The 15,977-nt window shown below is 48.0% G+C and overlaps 6 protein-coding genes and 1 non-coding gene across 7 annotated transcripts; 4 read left to right on the forward strand and 3 right to left on the reverse strand.

Annotated features, from left to right (window-relative positions):
* The first annotated feature begins 791 nt into the window (after positions 1 to 791).
* On the forward strand, positions 792 to 3,817 carry F5891DRAFT_1024971 (docking domain of Afi1 for Arf3 in vesicle trafficking-domain-containing protein). The gene is made up of 10 exons (XM_041361351.1): positions 792 to 988; positions 1,045 to 1,260; positions 1,314 to 1,374; positions 1,423 to 2,091; positions 2,150 to 2,445; positions 2,505 to 2,805; positions 2,872 to 3,144; positions 3,213 to 3,371; positions 3,425 to 3,547; positions 3,609 to 3,817. Exons 1-10 carry the CDS (start codon positions 879 to 881, stop codon positions 3,780 to 3,782), a joined length of 2,382 nt encoding a protein of 793 aa, XP_041227726.1. The 5' UTR covers positions 792 to 878; the 3' UTR covers positions 3,783 to 3,817.
* F5891DRAFT_1024977 (uncharacterized protein) lies at positions 3,818 to 5,998 on the reverse strand (the record flags this gene model as incomplete). The annotated part of the gene is made up of 11 exons (XM_041361352.1): positions 3,818 to 4,278; positions 4,335 to 4,479; positions 4,536 to 4,552; positions 4,609 to 4,856; positions 4,907 to 4,927; positions 4,980 to 5,015; positions 5,074 to 5,157; positions 5,208 to 5,327; positions 5,375 to 5,715; positions 5,771 to 5,821; positions 5,877 to 5,998. 11 exons carry the CDS (start codon positions 5,996 to 5,998, stop codon positions 3,970 to 3,972), a joined length of 1,494 nt encoding a protein of 497 aa, XP_041227727.1. The 3' UTR covers positions 3,818 to 3,969.
* Positions 5,999 to 7,124: 1,126 nt separating this feature from the next.
* Positions 7,125 to 8,026, forward strand: F5891DRAFT_1186721 (uncharacterized protein; the record flags this gene model as incomplete). The annotated part of the gene is made up of 3 exons (XM_041366731.1): positions 7,125 to 7,168; positions 7,220 to 7,324; positions 7,381 to 8,026. The coding sequence occupies 3 exons, from the start codon at positions 7,125 to 7,127 to the stop codon at positions 8,024 to 8,026; spliced, it is 795 nt and encodes a 264-aa protein (XP_041227728.1).
* Positions 8,027 to 10,402: 2,376 nt separating this feature from the next.
* Positions 10,403 to 11,223, reverse strand: F5891DRAFT_978872 (uncharacterized protein; the record flags this gene model as incomplete). The annotated part of the gene is made up of 6 exons (XM_041376817.1): positions 10,403 to 10,681; positions 10,742 to 10,794; positions 10,866 to 10,943; positions 11,005 to 11,040; positions 11,095 to 11,122; positions 11,182 to 11,223. The coding sequence occupies 6 exons, from the start codon at positions 11,221 to 11,223 to the stop codon at positions 10,403 to 10,405; spliced, it is 516 nt and encodes a 171-aa protein (XP_041227729.1).
* Positions 11,224 to 11,445: 222 nt separating this feature from the next.
* F5891DRAFT_1025027 (PCI domain-containing protein) lies at positions 11,446 to 13,425 on the reverse strand. The gene is made up of 5 exons (XM_041361353.1): positions 13,050 to 13,425; positions 12,653 to 13,001; positions 12,188 to 12,600; positions 11,757 to 12,133; positions 11,446 to 11,696 (listed from the first exon to the last, which is right to left on the reverse strand). Exons 1-5 carry the CDS (start codon positions 13,285 to 13,287, stop codon positions 11,562 to 11,564), a joined length of 1,512 nt encoding a protein of 503 aa, XP_041227730.1. The 5' UTR covers positions 13,288 to 13,425; the 3' UTR covers positions 11,446 to 11,561.
* Positions 13,405 to 13,476, forward strand: F5891DRAFT_t59. Its single transcript has one exon. It is a non-coding gene; the product is annotated as a tRNA-Cys (tRNA).
* Positions 13,427 to 14,617, forward strand: F5891DRAFT_1025029 (Oligosaccharyltransferase subunit Ribophorin II-domain-containing protein). The gene is made up of 4 exons (XM_041361354.1): positions 13,427 to 13,466; positions 13,518 to 13,703; positions 13,753 to 13,954; positions 14,011 to 14,617. The coding sequence occupies exons 2-4, from the start codon at positions 13,585 to 13,587 to the stop codon at positions 14,350 to 14,352; spliced, it is 663 nt and encodes a 220-aa protein (XP_041227731.1). The 5' UTR covers positions 13,427 to 13,466; positions 13,518 to 13,584; the 3' UTR covers positions 14,353 to 14,617.
* Positions 14,618 to 15,977: the final 1,360 nt, after the last annotated feature.

Consider the following 15,977-nt stretch of genomic DNA (forward strand, 5'->3'; position numbering starts at 1 on the left):
TGGCTGCATACGTATAGCACGCTGATTACAGTCTCGCATGCCAGCAGGTGCGTTTAATGAGCTCCTGTGGCGGGTGATAAAGTCTGCGGAAGAGACGCGATAAATGTGTTTAACTTTCACGAAGACGTACTGACGAAGTCCGAGTCATAGTGGCTAAGATCTATGACAACCTGCAGATGATTGACTCGTAGAGCCTGGAAGATCAACAAAAGAACCGCTTGCGTCCGGTTACTGCCTTTTATGGTTTACAAGTCCCGAACAGACTGGTAGTAGGCATCCCTCCCTTGCAACTAACTCAGATAACTTATTGTAGCGATTTTACTCATGATGAGCATACAATCTCGTCATTGAATATCTGAGTCTGATTGCAGTGCTAGCACGCTCAGCAAATCCAAAACGATATTACGCGGCGGCGAATTTCTGATGGCACCGCCCCACCACTGTCAAGTCTCATAATGAAGCCACTCTTGCCGCTTCAGCTTGATGTGACTGCCTGCATACATCCTATTTCCCACTACTAAGCATGTGATATCTTGATGTTTCTTCTCCGCCAAACAATTTTGTAAGTTAGTGATTCGAGGAGAAGTGCCATATCATATTCGCGCCCGTCGTGACCTTAGTTAACCTTGGATGTCCACTATACAAGTTTCCTTCTATCATGCTGGTCATAATTAACATCATTTTACCGAATTATCGAATTCTAGTAGCTTCTGAACATTGCTACATCATCAATATTGCAATTTGCACATATCAACATTCTAAAAAAGGTAAATTTTAAGCAATACTTTGTACTTCTTCGCCCAACCCTCCCAACAGCAACATACTTACCCAGTCAATAACCTGCTGCAAATCAGCATTGCCGGCGACAGTAATTAGACATGGCTGGCAAAGGCCCACATTGTTCATTTGTTCTTCTCGCCGAGTTTGACATTGATAGTGGTGCCCAGCTCACGTACCAGTTTCCTCAGCCGCTGGGAACAGACGAGGGGTGAATTTCGACTTGACCTGACCCGAACTATGTATCGGTTAACTACTTCATGTCAGTTTGCTTGCAAATCTTATGCTTCCAGATGGAGCAGAGAGGCACCTCGAAGATTGGACCATTTTCTTCCTCAACCAGACGCCATTCAATACCATTGCACCAGTTCTTGCCTTGGAGACGGAACCGAGTGACAATCAGTCAAATGGAGAGGACGACCGCCCGGAACTGTTATATGTCCTCAACCTGGTGCGGACGAAGCATGACAAGTCGGTTCGGAGGTGCGTAGGTAGTTTTGACTTGTTGCACACCATCTACATGCGTCGCATCGCAGAGGTGCCGTAGTGAAAGCGATGGCTATTTGCACACGACATCCATTTATCCAAATATTCAAGGTATATCTGAATTTCATATCACTTGACTGATTGCTCACCAAGCGCCAGCCCGTTCTCCTCCTTGCACTCGACGACTATTTTGCAAACCCATCCCAAGAATGTCTTACGCGCCTATTTGATGCGATTAACTCGATGAACATCAGTGCTGCGCCTGCGCTTACACGATGTGAAAAACTAATCATGCGCGCCTCAGAGCGCAAAGACATATTTGCGGAGAAATTCACTCATATACCCCCACTTCCTCTCAAGGCTGCACACAAGACGACAGGATCGAACGGTTCACATTCATCTGAAGACGGGGTTCTCATCAGTGCTCGCGCACGCTCTACAACAGCTACCTCTGATCATAACCCTACCCACCCGTCCTCTCCGTCGGACAGCTCGTTCAGCCTTGGTGGGAGTGCAGTATGGGTGAATGATGACAGCGTTATAGTTGATAGTCAAGTGGGTGTTGCAATAGGTGCAGGCCCAGGAAGCGTCGGTGGCGCTTCAGTGAGCGGCAGCAGTGTTCTTACTAGCCGCGGGCGGCGTAGCACTGATACAAGCTCGAACTCGAGCCACGCTTATAGCGGTGGCGCAATACCCACATCATCCGACCCACATTTGCGATCGGGGATATCCAAAGATACCCATTTCTTTCAGACAAGCATTGCATACAAAGGACATACCTTGCCAATCAAACTGCCTCTGGCCACTTTTCCTGAGGAAGTCGGAGAGGTGCGTCTCTTGATGACAATGCACTTGATACATAGTTCTGAATAGGTGTTTTCTCAAGTATTCCCTAATCCAACTAATACAAACGTTTTCTTCGCCACTCATCACAATCTCTGGACCGCTACACCCACATCTACACACAAACGGAATTCTCACGCACCCAATAACAATTCTCTTCAACGCGCTTGTTACTGGCAAACGCATCCTCTTCCTTGGTCATAATATCCCTGCTGGACAGGTCGCCAATTATGTCCTTTCTGCTTGTGCCCTGGGCTCTGGATGTGGTGCAGTACTACGAGGATTTATTGAGCGATCATTTCCTTATGCCGGACTTGCGGGCGAGGACTGGGTTTCAACGTATGCATCTCCACACTTTTTCTCGTGGAAGACCTTGATCAATGATATTTATTTCGCAGGCCGGCATACATAGCAGGCGTGACTAATCCTATCTTCGAAACCAGTGGACTCTGGGATCTTTTGATGGACATCGGCACAGGTCGTGTTGTCGTGCACAAGGACATACACGTATCTTTCCCAACTACGATGGCACCGCCTGCACTTGTCAACCCAATGATGCCACGTCCGATAAAGGCGGAAAACTCGACCGGGAGCGAGGATGATATCCAGCGTATCGCAACTCGAGACGGGAAGGACGGGAACCAAAAGAGCGAGTTTGCAGCGAAGCAAGACAGCTTAGATAACATGTTCATTGAGGATGTAGGTCTTAGTAAAATTGTCGCATTGCCTCGATCACGTCGGCAACTAACATCGCTCGGTGTTTAGCTGATTTCAGCGATCACCTCGCACTTTGGGGAGACGCTGGTGCGGATGCGATTTACGGAGTACGTGTCGCGCTTCGTTCGACTAGCGTCGCGGTACGAGGAGCTCGTTGTGGGATCGACGAAGCTTGGATGTGGTAGCGCACCATTTTCAGACGGGTCCCTGGGCAGCGGTATCGTGTTTCCGGATGAGGCAGTTGCATTTAAGGAGCTTGCTGCGAACGCAAGTCGGATTGAGGGTTGGCGAAGGAGCAAGTCCTATCAATACTGCGTCCAGGTGAGTAATTCCTCCTCTAGAGGGTGTGGGGCTCGAGGACATTTTGATATATTTTCCGTACTGTGTAGGATTTCAAAAAATATCGGGCAACCGCTGCTATCCAGGGATTCGACCTATCTCATCAACTTCTGAAATTGCGGCTGGTGAAAAACTTGCCAGACGCGGAAGTCGAGCTCATCGTGCGTTCGATAGCAGACAACTTGCGGACATATGAACAAATAGTCGAGGTGAGCATTCTCACATTCTGGACTGTTTGAGTGATCCATACTTTCTGGTGCAGCTGCTTGCTTGTATGCCACCACATGCCGGAGGATTACAGCCTCTGAGTTTTTGCCTATTCCACCATCAAGAATCTATTCGGGAAGCCACCGTCGATATTTTCAACGAGCTGCGTCAGAACCCCGTACGTTATTTGCTCATCTTTCTATTCTCGCGTAAGATCACTCACTGTCTTTGTTCTATAGGTCGGAGTGATTTTTCTGCAAGCTCTGAATCACTTCCAGAGGTATGCCTATGTTCGACAGGCGCACGCTCGTGAATCACGCATGAAGGATTTGAGCCATGGTCTAGCCCCACCACCTCACTTGGTATCACGGACGCCGTCCAACCGCAGTGAAGTCAGTCTAGGGGTGATGTGAGCATGGAGAAATGTCGCCAGTTTGCAAGGTCTCGTCTATGCGGACTTACAAAAAATAATTCTATATTGGCTCGCACTACATGTACATCATATATCATACAAGTATTTGTGTTGTCGCGAGCACTGCACCTCTCGAGACCCACCCTACTAGTAGGACCAACAGGGAAGGGCCGGGACAGGTGCCACCGTCAAGCGAGGGAACCTGCCCCTTCAGGATCTCCCTGGATTGAATGCCAGCGACACAGGATTTTGCTAAGTATAGAACTCTGGTCGTACTCATCTGGGGATGTGACATATAGGGCAGCCCACACAAGTAGTATCAAAAAGCAGGCGCCTCCAAACATTGCGAGTCCGCCGACCACGTGAGACGCCAGTAAGAGAAAGTGGGCCACCATAAAGACGATGCTCCATAGATAGAGGCCTTTGGGCAAACTAAAGACGATGGCAGATGGGAGCATTCCAATTGAGCGTGATTTTGCGGCTCTCAGGTAGCGCGCCTGAAATAGATATGGTTAACTAGACTGCGGAACGTAAGAAAGAGAATGATGCGAACAGCAAATGATGCGGTGGCGTCTTCTAGGCCGTGGTGCTTAAGGAGTAGGATCGATCCTACGGCGAGGCTCCCAGACGCTGAGAGAATAGCCGGTAAGGCAGATGACAAAGAAGCACGAGATAAGAGGCAAGAGAGAATGGTAGCACTATAAAAGAACGGTCATGACGGCGCCCTTAATGTCCGATGATCAAGGCTTCTCACATTGTTATTGGGAAAGTCTGTAGAACCGAACCATGAATTGAGCTTCACCACAGTTGATCAGAAATGTGCGCACCCAAATAACTGCCGTATGCCACTCTGAAACGCATGTGGTCATGAAAATTTGCCATTGATCCACAAACACTTGTTCGTTTGCAAACAAATCATGAAGCTCGAAAAAAAATCGATCGGGGATTCCCCACAAAGCCAGGTTTGCAATTGTTTTCACCCATTGGTGATCCATATCTTCTTCGGGCGTCATGATTTGCAGCCTATCTAATTGGGCATGCTCTTGTCCATAGTAAGTCAAAAACCGCTGGTTTTCTGCTTGTGCCTCAGTATATATGCCAAGGTGATTTGAATGTCCAACAAACCTATTGCGCCCCATAGACGAGCTATAATATTCGTGAGCTCGATTCAGAACAGAAACTGGGGAGTCCCACCCACCAACAAAGCATAGTGTGTGTCCATCAAGGGCACGACCTTGAGAGAAAGCTTCGGTTAGGAAATTGGGCACACTTAATTTTTTTCTTGGATGTACCTCGTTGCAGAGACAGTAGCTGCAACAGCTGACTACATCTCTCTGCAGTGTATGGAAACGTAGATGATCGTGAGGTCATACGGTCTTCATTCAGAGTTCAGAATATGAAAATTGATGAATAAGAAAATAAATACCTGCTGCACCATGAGACATGACGCCGATTAAATCGTCTACCATCTGAGGTGACAACTGTGTGTATATGTGCATCGGGAAGAATTCGACATGGACCCAGTACAGCCTTTCTAAGGCGATGTCTGCTGCCATGTGAGGATAAACGACAGATAACAATTCGGATACATACCGCGATGGGAGTCGGAGACGATCGTTCCCATATCAAGCAGTTCTGTAGAAGTCTGTTCAATCCAGAAGATACGCCGGGTATCATGGTCTACGAAGTAGTAGGCACAGGAGAGTGGAAATTCATCAAGCTCTATGAATAGCTCTGACGAGGGCGGTATAATAATCTGCTGCTGCGAGATTATGTCATCGATAAACTTGAGGCAGCCAGACACCTGGCTCTCGGTCTCTTGCCTATAAACATTGGCTTCTGTCACGACGACATAGTTGGCAAGTCTTGCTTGGAAGTACAGCTGGCCTTCTGGGTGTGGGTATGAGTTCCATTTCGTTTGCGTGTCGAGAGTACTTGAGGGAGATATTGATTGTTCAGATTTGTGCAAACGGACGCTAAACCACTAACCTGGGAACACTGAGAGATCCTGGTGGTATGACAGTGTGATAGGAATAGATGCTAGAAAATCAATAAAATGTCGGTGCATAGGCTTTTGCGAGTTGCACAAACTTACCTTGGCGATTTGCCATAGCGTGCAGTAGCCACTGACGTCGTGGGTCTGAGCGTTCCTGCTGGTGAATGGATGGACGAAGGCGCTGCCACATCATTGCATCCTGCTTGAATGTACTGGCTCATATCGGAAACTGTTAACTATGGATTGCCGGACCATATGCATTTTATAAAGGAAAAGATTTAGCTGTGCTTCCGGCAGCCGAGCGTCAAATTCTAACGTGCATCGACTTGCTGTACATAGGATCTCGATATTGGCGGGTTCGAAAGACCCCAGTCGGTTGTGATGTTGTGGCTTGTTGATAGGCAACACAGGAAGTGGGAGAATCGGAGTCTCAAAAAATTACCAATAAGGACGATGAGTTATGTCAATCCATACCACGATAATTCCCCCCTTAAGCTTACTCAGTCGTCCAGTCCTAGATCACCTCAAGACCAGGCAGAACTTTTCAATAACGACAGGCGCTAGCTGCCGCGGGAGCGACTCCATTGACATTCGACACCCATGAAGCGTACCAACTCTATTCGTCAAGGAGTGGTTGGAGGTAGATGCCATGATAATTTGGAGGCACGGGGCAGACTGGTGAGGCCAGCGGTCATACATGGCACTTTGTATCATCTAAGAAGAGGTGGAAGAAAGAGACATTAGCATATTTGGCGAAAGGTGTACCTTTGTATCACTGCGCGGCGTCTGCCACGGCGAGCAAGACTGATTATGTCAGTGTTAGCGGCCTAAAATGGAAATTGTCGTATACATGATTGCAAACTCACTGGAAATGAGCGCTGAGCGCTTGAGCAGCACTCACCTGCCTAATAAGGTTATATGCATGATTTTTCGAGCCTACGGAAACCATCATGGATATTACATCTGACCGGTCGACCGTCCAAGGATACGGCAATTACAGTCACATCCTACCAATCTACTACGTGTTAGGGCATACATCACGTCAGGTGAGGTATTACAGCACTTCCAAGCATCATCATGGCAGGCGTAACTGATGGAATAGTAAGAGCAACGTCAGTTCTGGCGTCTCTTATATATACTATGATAGTGGCGGCTCATGCCAGTGGCTGGCTCATCAATCACTTGATGGGCTTATCAGAGCTTCTTTCGTTCATATATGGTCCTGTTGGCCAGCTAAGGTTGCTTAAGAGTTGACCGTTATCGCAAACTTCTGCCGCCCTAGCCTCATAAAAGGTGTCCCTGGATCTGTCTCAGCGTGCCCTCATCACCTATCGTCCTTGACTAGCTATGTCGTACCCCAACCCAGAAGATCGCAAGCATAACCCACAACGGTATCTATTGGTTTCTACCCCACATCATTAATATCTCATCCAAATTATTAGGAAATCCGACGAAACTACTTCCAGGGTTCGCAGATCCAAAGATGCGAAAGATTCCGAAGACGAACGACCCAAGGACTATGTAGACAGCTCCTCAAACCACGAGAGGTACAAATTTTCCCGCTTCACTCTGGCTTGTGATGCAGAGATTGATCGCTCATCAGGTTCACGAGTCGAGGAAGGCAAGATGAGCATTTGAGACGAATGCCGCAGGCACAGATGCAGCCTAACACCTGGTCAAACCCTCCTCCTCAACATCAAAGCTCCAGTATGCAGGCACCTCGTCAAGCTAATCCTTCATACTATTCACCTGCACAATACGCTCCTGCACAACATGCACCTGCTCAGCACGCACCTGCTCAGCACGCACCTGCTCAGCACGCTCCTGCTCAGCACGCTCCTGCACAACATGCTCCCGCTCAACGTCCTCCTGCTCAGTATGCCCCCGCGCATCATTCCCCCGCGCAACATTCCCCCGCGCATCATTCCCCCGCGCATCATTCCCCCGCGCATCATTCCCCCGCGCATCATTCCCCCGCGCAACATTCCCCCGCGCAACATTCCCCCGCGCATCATTCCCCCGCGCATCATTCCCCGGCACAACATGCTCCCGCTCAACGTCCTCCTGCTCATTATGCCCCTGCGCAACATGCCTCCGCACAACGTCCTCCTGTTCAGTATGCTCCTGCGCAACATGCTCCTTCGCAACGTCCCCCCGCACAGTACCCACCCGCACAGTACCCACCCGCACATTATCCATCTCAGTTTCCTCCCGCGCATTACCCACCAGGCCCTCCAGGGCGAAGGTGAGGGATGGTTTAGGCTTTAGGTATCCATCACTCGCAGTGACTGCTACGACTCCCATACGTCAGGTGTAACAATGTATTCCGGTTATCTCAAATATGTACAACGAAAGAAAGGTGACGACACGTTGATTATGACTAGCATTCGAAACTTGATGTGTTCCTTGAGAAAATTCACTTCACATCTAGCTACTTCAATTTAACACTATGCAGTGTATATCTTCCAGAACTCGTAGCTGGTCCAGTGGTGTGCAACAGCCTTCCAACATTCGCTCGAACAATATCAAGACCAGATTCTAACTTCTAAAAACGTGCTAGAAGTTGAGGCTTGTCGAAGCATGCCAGTTACCGGTGCACAGCCCTGAGTATTAAAATTACTATATACTTACTAATTAAATAAAGTACTATCTGCATAGGTTTTCGTTTTCGGGAAATCGCGCACTGCCCAAGTCACTTCAGTGCACCGATTTGTATGCACCGCTTCCTCCTCTAGTATTTATTACCCTTGGGAAAACATTAATGGTTCGACGACGTACCCACTGTACATGTCCGGTCAATCAAGGGACATACATAACACAGTGTCGAGGTTTCTGTCGTGTTACGATATCAAGGCACTTACCCCAGACTGATCTACAGCAAGTACAGCAATACACGGGACCTTGATAACTGGACCAATGAACGTTCGCGTTGTAGTAGACTTGTACGCCATGCTGCAAATACCAGTGTTGTTCTTCCTGTGTTAGATACCTTATCTTCGCCATATAACAAGCTGAATTTCGAACTCTCGATCATCAATACCAAATGGCTTCCTACCAAATCACAGAAGATCTTATCGCTGAGGAGAAAGGGTAAGATGATCCACCTCCTAGTATGAACCATTAATGAAATCATTCATTGTTTCCAGGCTGCCAACCGATGTAGACGTTGACTCAGAGTCTGATGACTCCGATCTCTCATCAGAGGAAGAATTTAGTCCAGAATCAGAGGAATCGATCCAGGGTCCTTCAACTGGGTTCGTTCATCCAAATAGACATTTTCACAAGCGGGGCCCAGGATCTCACACTGTCATTTAGTTTTTCCAAGCGCGGGCCATACAACCCCGATTGTGCTGGCACACCGAAGAAAGACAAGAAAGACAAGAGCACTCCGCAGATCGCCCAGTACGTTCAACTATAATAAGTAATCCGGTCTCATGATACTAACAAGTAGTTACTCAAGGCCTCGCAAGACTACCCAACCACCTCCGGAAAAGAAGCCCAACCCAGCCAATTACACAGATGGCCAGGCAAAGCCTAAGTGACTTGTGCCCAACCGTACATATATATAATACCATTTCCAATATACTATTTTCGTTCCTTGAAAGATCAGTACTAGTATCCGAGGGTTCTGTCTAGACAATTCTCATGTAGATATGCAATGTTCCCGGCCATGCCATATGTTAACCCTCTCACAATCATGATACACATGTCAGTCATAATGTCAATATATTATGCAGTGCCAACACTCGTTCTTTAGACAGTTGCTTCTCAACAAGAACTCGAGGTTTGAGGACGTGGGGGCGGGGGTGGGGTTGCTAGTGCGGCGTTCCACCAGTGTGCCTGTCGTTAGGCACAATTAGCACGGGCTCTTTAGCACAATCAACTACTTGTGTAACCTTGCGGCAAGTCATTCAGATTCACGGAAGATTGACTTTCCATCATGTCCCCGTCCTTTCGTTTGATAATCAGGGGTTCGAGCCATAGATGGAACACGTATCTTCTCACTCAAAGTCTAGCATGAAAGCCGACTGGAAACCTACTACTGATATCTCGTGGAAGAGGGATCAAAAGAATCTAGGAATGAGTGATATCCGCCAAATGATTGACCGAGTCCTCTCACACAGAGACATCAGGCAAGTTGACAATAGACCTCCTATGTCGCCTGCGCCAGATAACACAAAGCTCTGCAAGGTTGTCATAATAAATATGAGCCCAAGTCACCATAAACCTGCAAGGCCCATTTCATAGCAGAAAGTGCACACACCCAAATATAAACTTCCTCCGCTTGAAGACCGGACGACTTGCAGATTTTTCCAGCTCTGAACTTGCGTTGTGCTTTTGATGATAGAACCATGCATGTAGATATAGAAGGTCTAGGTATTCGAACTCCACAGCATAGGCGTGCTTCTCCTTGTGATAAGACATATCTGACCTTTGCGTACAATAGCCTTTGAGGAGTGTGATGCGAAGAAATCCTGGTAGAAAAAACAAGAACGAGGCAGGCGGCAAATACGACAGATTCGGCTCGGTTAAAATAAAGATCTGGCAACGAGGCAGTTAATTCATTGGCAAGACTCCTGTCACTATGCCTCAAACTTTTGAAATAATAACCCTGAACAAGCATGCTACCTTTTCCGAGTCATAGGAACCCATGATCGAGGCTCATCGGATCCTGACAATGCCTCAGCCCAGGGATCCCGTGTCTGTGTTTTCGGTCGTCGATCAGATTCTGGCGGTTCTAGCCTGTCATCCCTAGACACGTTTCGAGACTGCGCTTCAGCTGCAGAATGGTGGCTGGGTGCCTCCAGTCGCTCCCTATTGGCTCTTTCTGCTTCATCCCTCGCTTCTAGAATAGCTGCGTTTGACTTAACCCGTTGCTGACGTGCTAGATCCGCTTGTAGTTCCTGTGACAGTATATATCAAAATTCACGTAAAATCTTAGCAGAGTATCAGGTTAAACCTACCTCAATGCCCGGTGGATCGGGCCTAGTGTGCGTCAGCCATGCTGACCATTGCACTGCACACAATAAACAAGGAGTAGGCAACATCAGAAACAAGAACGTAACGATTAAAATGGAGGGTACAAACCTGGCAAACGTTTTCCGCTAGCAACGTACGCCCACATGTCTTCGTTTTTCCTGTACTTCACTGTTCGTTTGGAACGTCCTTTGCACATAACAAGTAGACCATAAGTGGGGACTTGAAAGAGGTTCCGGGACAATCGTACCGTTGTTCGCATTTGGATACTCAAAATATTTATTGCCTAAACTATCGGATCAAGAGACACAGGACGAGGCTTTGTGTCGCAGGAACGTACCTTCCATGTCCTTTCCAACGAAATATGTCTACAGGGAAACGTCAGTAGCGGAACGTATATCGCGTTCTGGTCCGGTCTATCACATACTGGCTTCAATATTCGCTGCCACAAACGCCTCACAATTGACATGGTGCCGCGGTAAGACGGCTGCGAGAAAAGAGCACTGAAAATTTTAAACAGCTACTGCCTCTCGAGGTACAGACAATGCCTCACCAGCTTTTTTGCCGAACGGAACAAGGTGACTCGAGTCGTCTGTTGTAAAACTCCGGGTGCCGCGGAGATTAAAACAGGCGACGGAACATCACTCAGCCTTTACATAAGCTCAGCCCGAACATTGCCGTTGGAGCTGGAGTGCGACTTAACTCTAGGAAATACTTGCTAGCGAGCCGCTCCAACACTACTAGTACCAGCTCCAAAGCGAGTCGTTGAAGCGCATTGCATTATTTCTACAAGGGGAATGGAATTCTCTAGTAATCTCCAAGACCCTCATCGTCATCCAAATCTCCCTCTTGTATTTCCTTGGCGAGCTCTTTTTCGCGTTCCCGCGCATCCTGCGCAGCAGCAAGCTCCTTACGGTGTGCATTAAGTGGGTAGCGCATAGCCTGCAAGATCCAAGTATGAGATATGCCCGACGTGAAAGTTTCCAACGGAAAAAACTTTACCTTGACACTCTCGTTATGCAAATCCAAACAATATCCGATTCGTCTGCCAAACATATCGCTAGCCTCAGGGCCGTAGCCATCCTTCTGACTTCCGCATTCCATCCATCCTTTCTCATGGACGATTCTGCCTTCAATCACACCATCCCGAATGGCCTTACCAACAATATACTCTGCGTCTTCCTCGGAATCGAGGTGGAGTTTCAAGCAGATGTCACGCAACGAAATCCTCGAGTATGATAGAGAGAGCCTGCGAATACCGGTCTTGATAACATTTTGCCGGAGCCGGACAATCAGGGTATAAGTTTTGTCGGCTTCGAATTGTGCAGCATGTTTATTCAAAGTTGTCTGGAACTCCGATAAGGAGCCTGTCCGAACAGCTAGGGGGACGCGTCAGCAATTGCATTGCTTTGGACAGCAGTAAATTTTCCTACCCTTCACGATGTCAAAGTAAGCACTCAAGGCTTTCTCTAATACCGGATGCCGGAAAAGACCCCGGTCCGGAATGTCGCCCATTAAAAGTTCAACGATCACAAAAAGTTTGTGCACGACCTGGTAGAACCCTGGCGCAGTCTTTGCAGCAGGGGCGCGACGGATAGCTTGTTGCAGGTTCGTGTGTGCCGCAGTATAATTCAGTTGCACCGCTTTGATGCGCCCAAGAGAATAGTGGTAGCGGGCATACTGCGGGTTGCTCGCTGAGACAGGGAAAGTAGTCTTGGACACTAGTTTGTCAGCTGGGTCGTAAAGATTATAGTGGAGATAACCCCGAAGTAAGCGATTAATCAGCGAGGCTTGCGTGTCATCATCGTGACGAAGAGACGCGGTGCGTTGCGCAGCGAGGAACATTCTGGAAAACGACAAGTCAAGACCATGCCAAATTTACATGGACCTGAACTCACGGGCGGGCATCTGCCAACTCTCCACCGAGTTCATATGATCGCTCCACGGCAAACCATATCTTGGCAGCTATTGGGTCCATACTTCTACGGTTCATGGCCTGCATTTTGTCGACAGTCTCGTGAGAAAGCTTTATGGACTTGGAGTATGTGTCTTTGGACGTGTGGAGATGATGAATGATGAGCAGACGGAAATAAATCTCAGCTTCTGGTACAGGATCAGAAGTTGGCTTCGATGAAGGAGGCAAAGATGCAGTAGCATTTGTCCCTGATGTTGTATCTACTTCCATCGACTGTTCCACAGGAGGAGCAGGAGGAAGCCATGATAGTAGAGAATTCTTGACAGCAGAGTCTGCGCAAAGTTGAACATACGAGTAGAAGGTGTGAATGCACCACACACCTTTGGGATAATTCTCCTCGATGGAATCGCGTAGAACCTTGTCATTTATGCGCTTTCGCAGCGCAGTTAGTGAACGTAAGACGCGATGAGTGAGCCGGGTTTCGAGGTCATTGATAGCACGGTCGATGAGCGCGATGTTAGCTTTAATCTCCTGCATCGGTGTTGGTGGTTCTGGCTTCCTTTCATCTTTCTTTTCGTCCTTCTTGTCGGTAGCCTTCACAATCTCGACGTCGGGCATGATGCAAAGGATAGTTAATGACGCGGTGAGTCAGTGACGCGTCCTGTGTTGATGGGTCAGTATTATGTAAGTCTTGAAGACGGTAATAAATCATTCAGGTGGGCAAAGTGCGGTATCGACTCTATAGCTCAGTGGTAGAGCACACGATTGCAGATCGTGCGGTCCCGTGTTCGAACCACGGTGGGGTCTTTTTTGCTCTTCAGGAATAAATTGTTTTCATTATTTTTGTGGAACTTAGCTGAGCTTGAAGACTTAACACGTCATCCAAACCGGGACTGCCACATCTTAACCAAAACCATGGTATGGCAATTCTCTTGGCTGCTTCTTGCAGCAACTGTCCAAGCGGCCTCTTTGTCCCTTCAGTCTCCTCGTTTCACAATTAGCACGCCAGATGCGACCCAGCTGCGCTCGGACACGTATGCACTAATCACATTCCTGCTGTAGTATAACTCATATGCCATACAGCCTGTCCCTGACCAAAAAACCAGAGCCTTTGACTCTTGGCCCAACTGACACTCTTAAGCTTACGTTCCAGATAACGGAAAGTGATGAGGGCAAAGGAGTTCAACCGCACCAAACCTTCCTCCGATTCTATGACAAGGCGTCGGGCGAGGAGGGCATCCAGCCTGTTCGTGTGACCCCAGGAGGAAAGGCTAAATTTGAGCTGGTGCGTTGCATCACTTTTGCTATTGCTAAACGAGTTAGATTTAATCGCCATGTTAGAACATGGCGCGTCCACCTGCGTCCATCCCGCCAACTACGCACAACCCCCTTGAGGTCTCGCTTATTCTGGGCTCCTTCGTGCACGCACCTGCACAATACGACCTTTTTGACCTCTACCTACCTGCCTCCCACACTCCTGCTGAACACCCGGATGAAGCGTCGTTCCATGTCCTCCCCGCCATCAAGCATACCTTCCGCCCTGAACAAAAGTCACCTCCTCAGTTTGTCTCTGCCATATTTGCAGCGACTGTACTGTCGCCTTGGCTCGTGTTGATCGGACTGGTACGTTTTTTGCATCAAATCGATCCTCAGCTGACGGACTTTGTTATCAAAGTGGAGTAAAATTGGCGTCAAGGTCCCAAACCTCTTTTCGCTTAGTATCATACCCTTTACTGCCCTCCTCGGCGCCTTTGAAGTGCTACTTGTCTGGTATTGGGTAGATCTTAAGCTTGGTCAGGTGCTTCTGTACGGAGGTATCCTTGCCATTCCAACCGTGTTCGCTGGTAAGCAAGCTCTGTATGCGACTGGAGAGTGGAGAGCCGGTCGGAAGTAAACGTTGCATACTTGTGACTTTGTACCGTGTTAATCACAGCGTCCCTGATACCTATCGTGGCTTTCCCGTGTGGACAGACAACACACTTAGCATTATGAGGACATGTAGGCAGTGCAGCTTGCCTTTCCCATCAAGGCAGACTATCACCCTCTATGCCCCTTGCCTTGAATAAAATTTGGTATCAATACGTTTGACGCCTGCTGGCGTTAAACACCGTTGCTGATCAGATTGCGGATGTGCATACAAGCATGCACGTGCGTTCACATTCCCAATTTCACAAGGTTGACAGGTAGGGTCGTCCTGCAGCTGATGCAAAATATGAGGGCTTGAGCGACCAGGTGAACTTCGCTCGTGGCATTTTCGGTGTGAGTAGCATCGTTTCTTTCCAGGTCGTTTCTAAACACCGGCGGTAGTTTTCAAGCTCCCTGACCCGCACTGTTCTTGACCTGCGGCGAATGGATCCCAGGAAAAACATATTCTGCATCGCTTACAGTACCATGTACACATCCACAAGACATTGTATTTGTTGATTCCACGAACTTGGGATGCACTACCCTGAACACCGGCCCACACCGCACTGCGTGCTTCTGAGATTTGGCTATCTTTCAGGTAGTGTTCATTTCCTTTCCCCGGAATAACCAAGTAAGATAAAAGTCACAGTTTTTCTTCACCACCAAACAACGAATATTGGATGGGTGTCGTCCCGTTTAAATTTTGGTATCGGACTTGTCTTGAGCAGGGTAGTCCCTTCCCGAAACGATCATTAGGTCCGTACAGCATTCATGAAGAACGAGTTTGATTTCTTGACGATGATCAACAAGTGCATGACAGAAAAGTCCTTACAAGAGCAATTAAGAATACAATCTACGAGAAATCTTTCGCAGATCTTTTATTGGACTTTGCAACGTGTGTGTTTTCATCTCTATTTTGTGCTTAGTACGTGTTCTGATAAAGAGTCTCGCCGCCGACATACCCGGACCCCTCATTTGCGTTACAATGTTTTCCCGATACTAGTATGCACAGCAAGACTGAATTGCGAGAGTGCCATTGGTACTATTGCAGACTCTGGTGTCCACTGTATACAATTGAGCGCACGTTTCCCCACACGGCGTTCTCCAAATGCATGGGGTGTAGGTGGTCTCGGGGCTGGGCATGGCTCGTGCACAAAGAGGACCACCAGCCGTAAATGCCAGGATAATAATCGTCAACAAACTCATCTAGACCGCATCAGTGTCATCGTATATTGTTGGTGAGGTGAAACTTACCGTAAAAAGGGCTATATATTTCAGACCAGAGTGGGTTGGTTGTTCGTCAGTTCTGTGCTCACGCGCTTTATAGGTGCGGCTGGTCAAAGCATTAACCTGGAAGTTTGAGAACAGTAATCAAATCTAGGCAGGCTAAGATTTGTGTCATG

The sequence above is a fragment of the Suillus fuscotomentosus genome (assembly GCF_016647785.1).
Source record: "Suillus fuscotomentosus strain FC203 chromosome Unknown F5891scaffold_18, whole genome shotgun sequence".
In the NCBI taxonomy this organism is placed as follows: domain Eukaryota; kingdom Fungi; phylum Basidiomycota; class Agaricomycetes; order Boletales; family Suillaceae; genus Suillus; species Suillus fuscotomentosus.

Bases quoted from the DNA above. Each gene is read 5' to 3' on its own strand.
- F5891DRAFT_1024971 (XM_041361351.1), top strand. From the start codon at position 879: ATGGCTGGCAAAGGCCCACATTGTTCATTTGTTCTTCTCGCCGAGTTT. The intron at 989-1,044 runs GTGAATTTCGAC...ACTTCATGTCAG, and splicing joins CCGCTGGGAACAGACGAGGG to TTTGCTTGCAAATCTTATGC. The intron at 1,261-1,313 runs GTGCGTAGGTAG...GTCGCATCGCAG, and splicing joins CATGACAAGTCGGTTCGGAG to AGGTGCCGTAGTGAAAGCGA.
- F5891DRAFT_1025027 (XM_041361353.1), bottom strand. From the start codon at position 13,287: ATGCCCGACGTCGAGATTGTGAAGGCTACCGACAAGAAGGACGAAAAG. The intron at 13,002-13,049 runs GTGTGTGGTGCA...AACTTTGCGCAG, and splicing joins CGAGGAGAATTATCCCAAAG to ACTCTGCTGTCAAGAATTCT. The intron at 12,134-12,187 runs GTAGGAAAATTT...GCGTCCCCCTAG, and splicing joins TTACTTTGACATCGTGAAGG to CTGTTCGGACAGGCTCCTTA.
- F5891DRAFT_1025029 (XM_041361354.1), top strand. From the start codon at position 13,585: ATGGTATGGCAATTCTCTTGGCTGCTTCTTGCAGCAACTGTCCAAGCG. The intron at 13,704-13,752 runs GTATGCACTAAT...TATGCCATACAG, and splicing joins ACCCAGCTGCGCTCGGACAC to CCTGTCCCTGACCAAAAAAC. The intron at 13,955-14,010 runs GTGCGTTGCATC...TCGCCATGTTAG, and splicing joins GAAAGGCTAAATTTGAGCTG to AACATGGCGCGTCCACCTGC.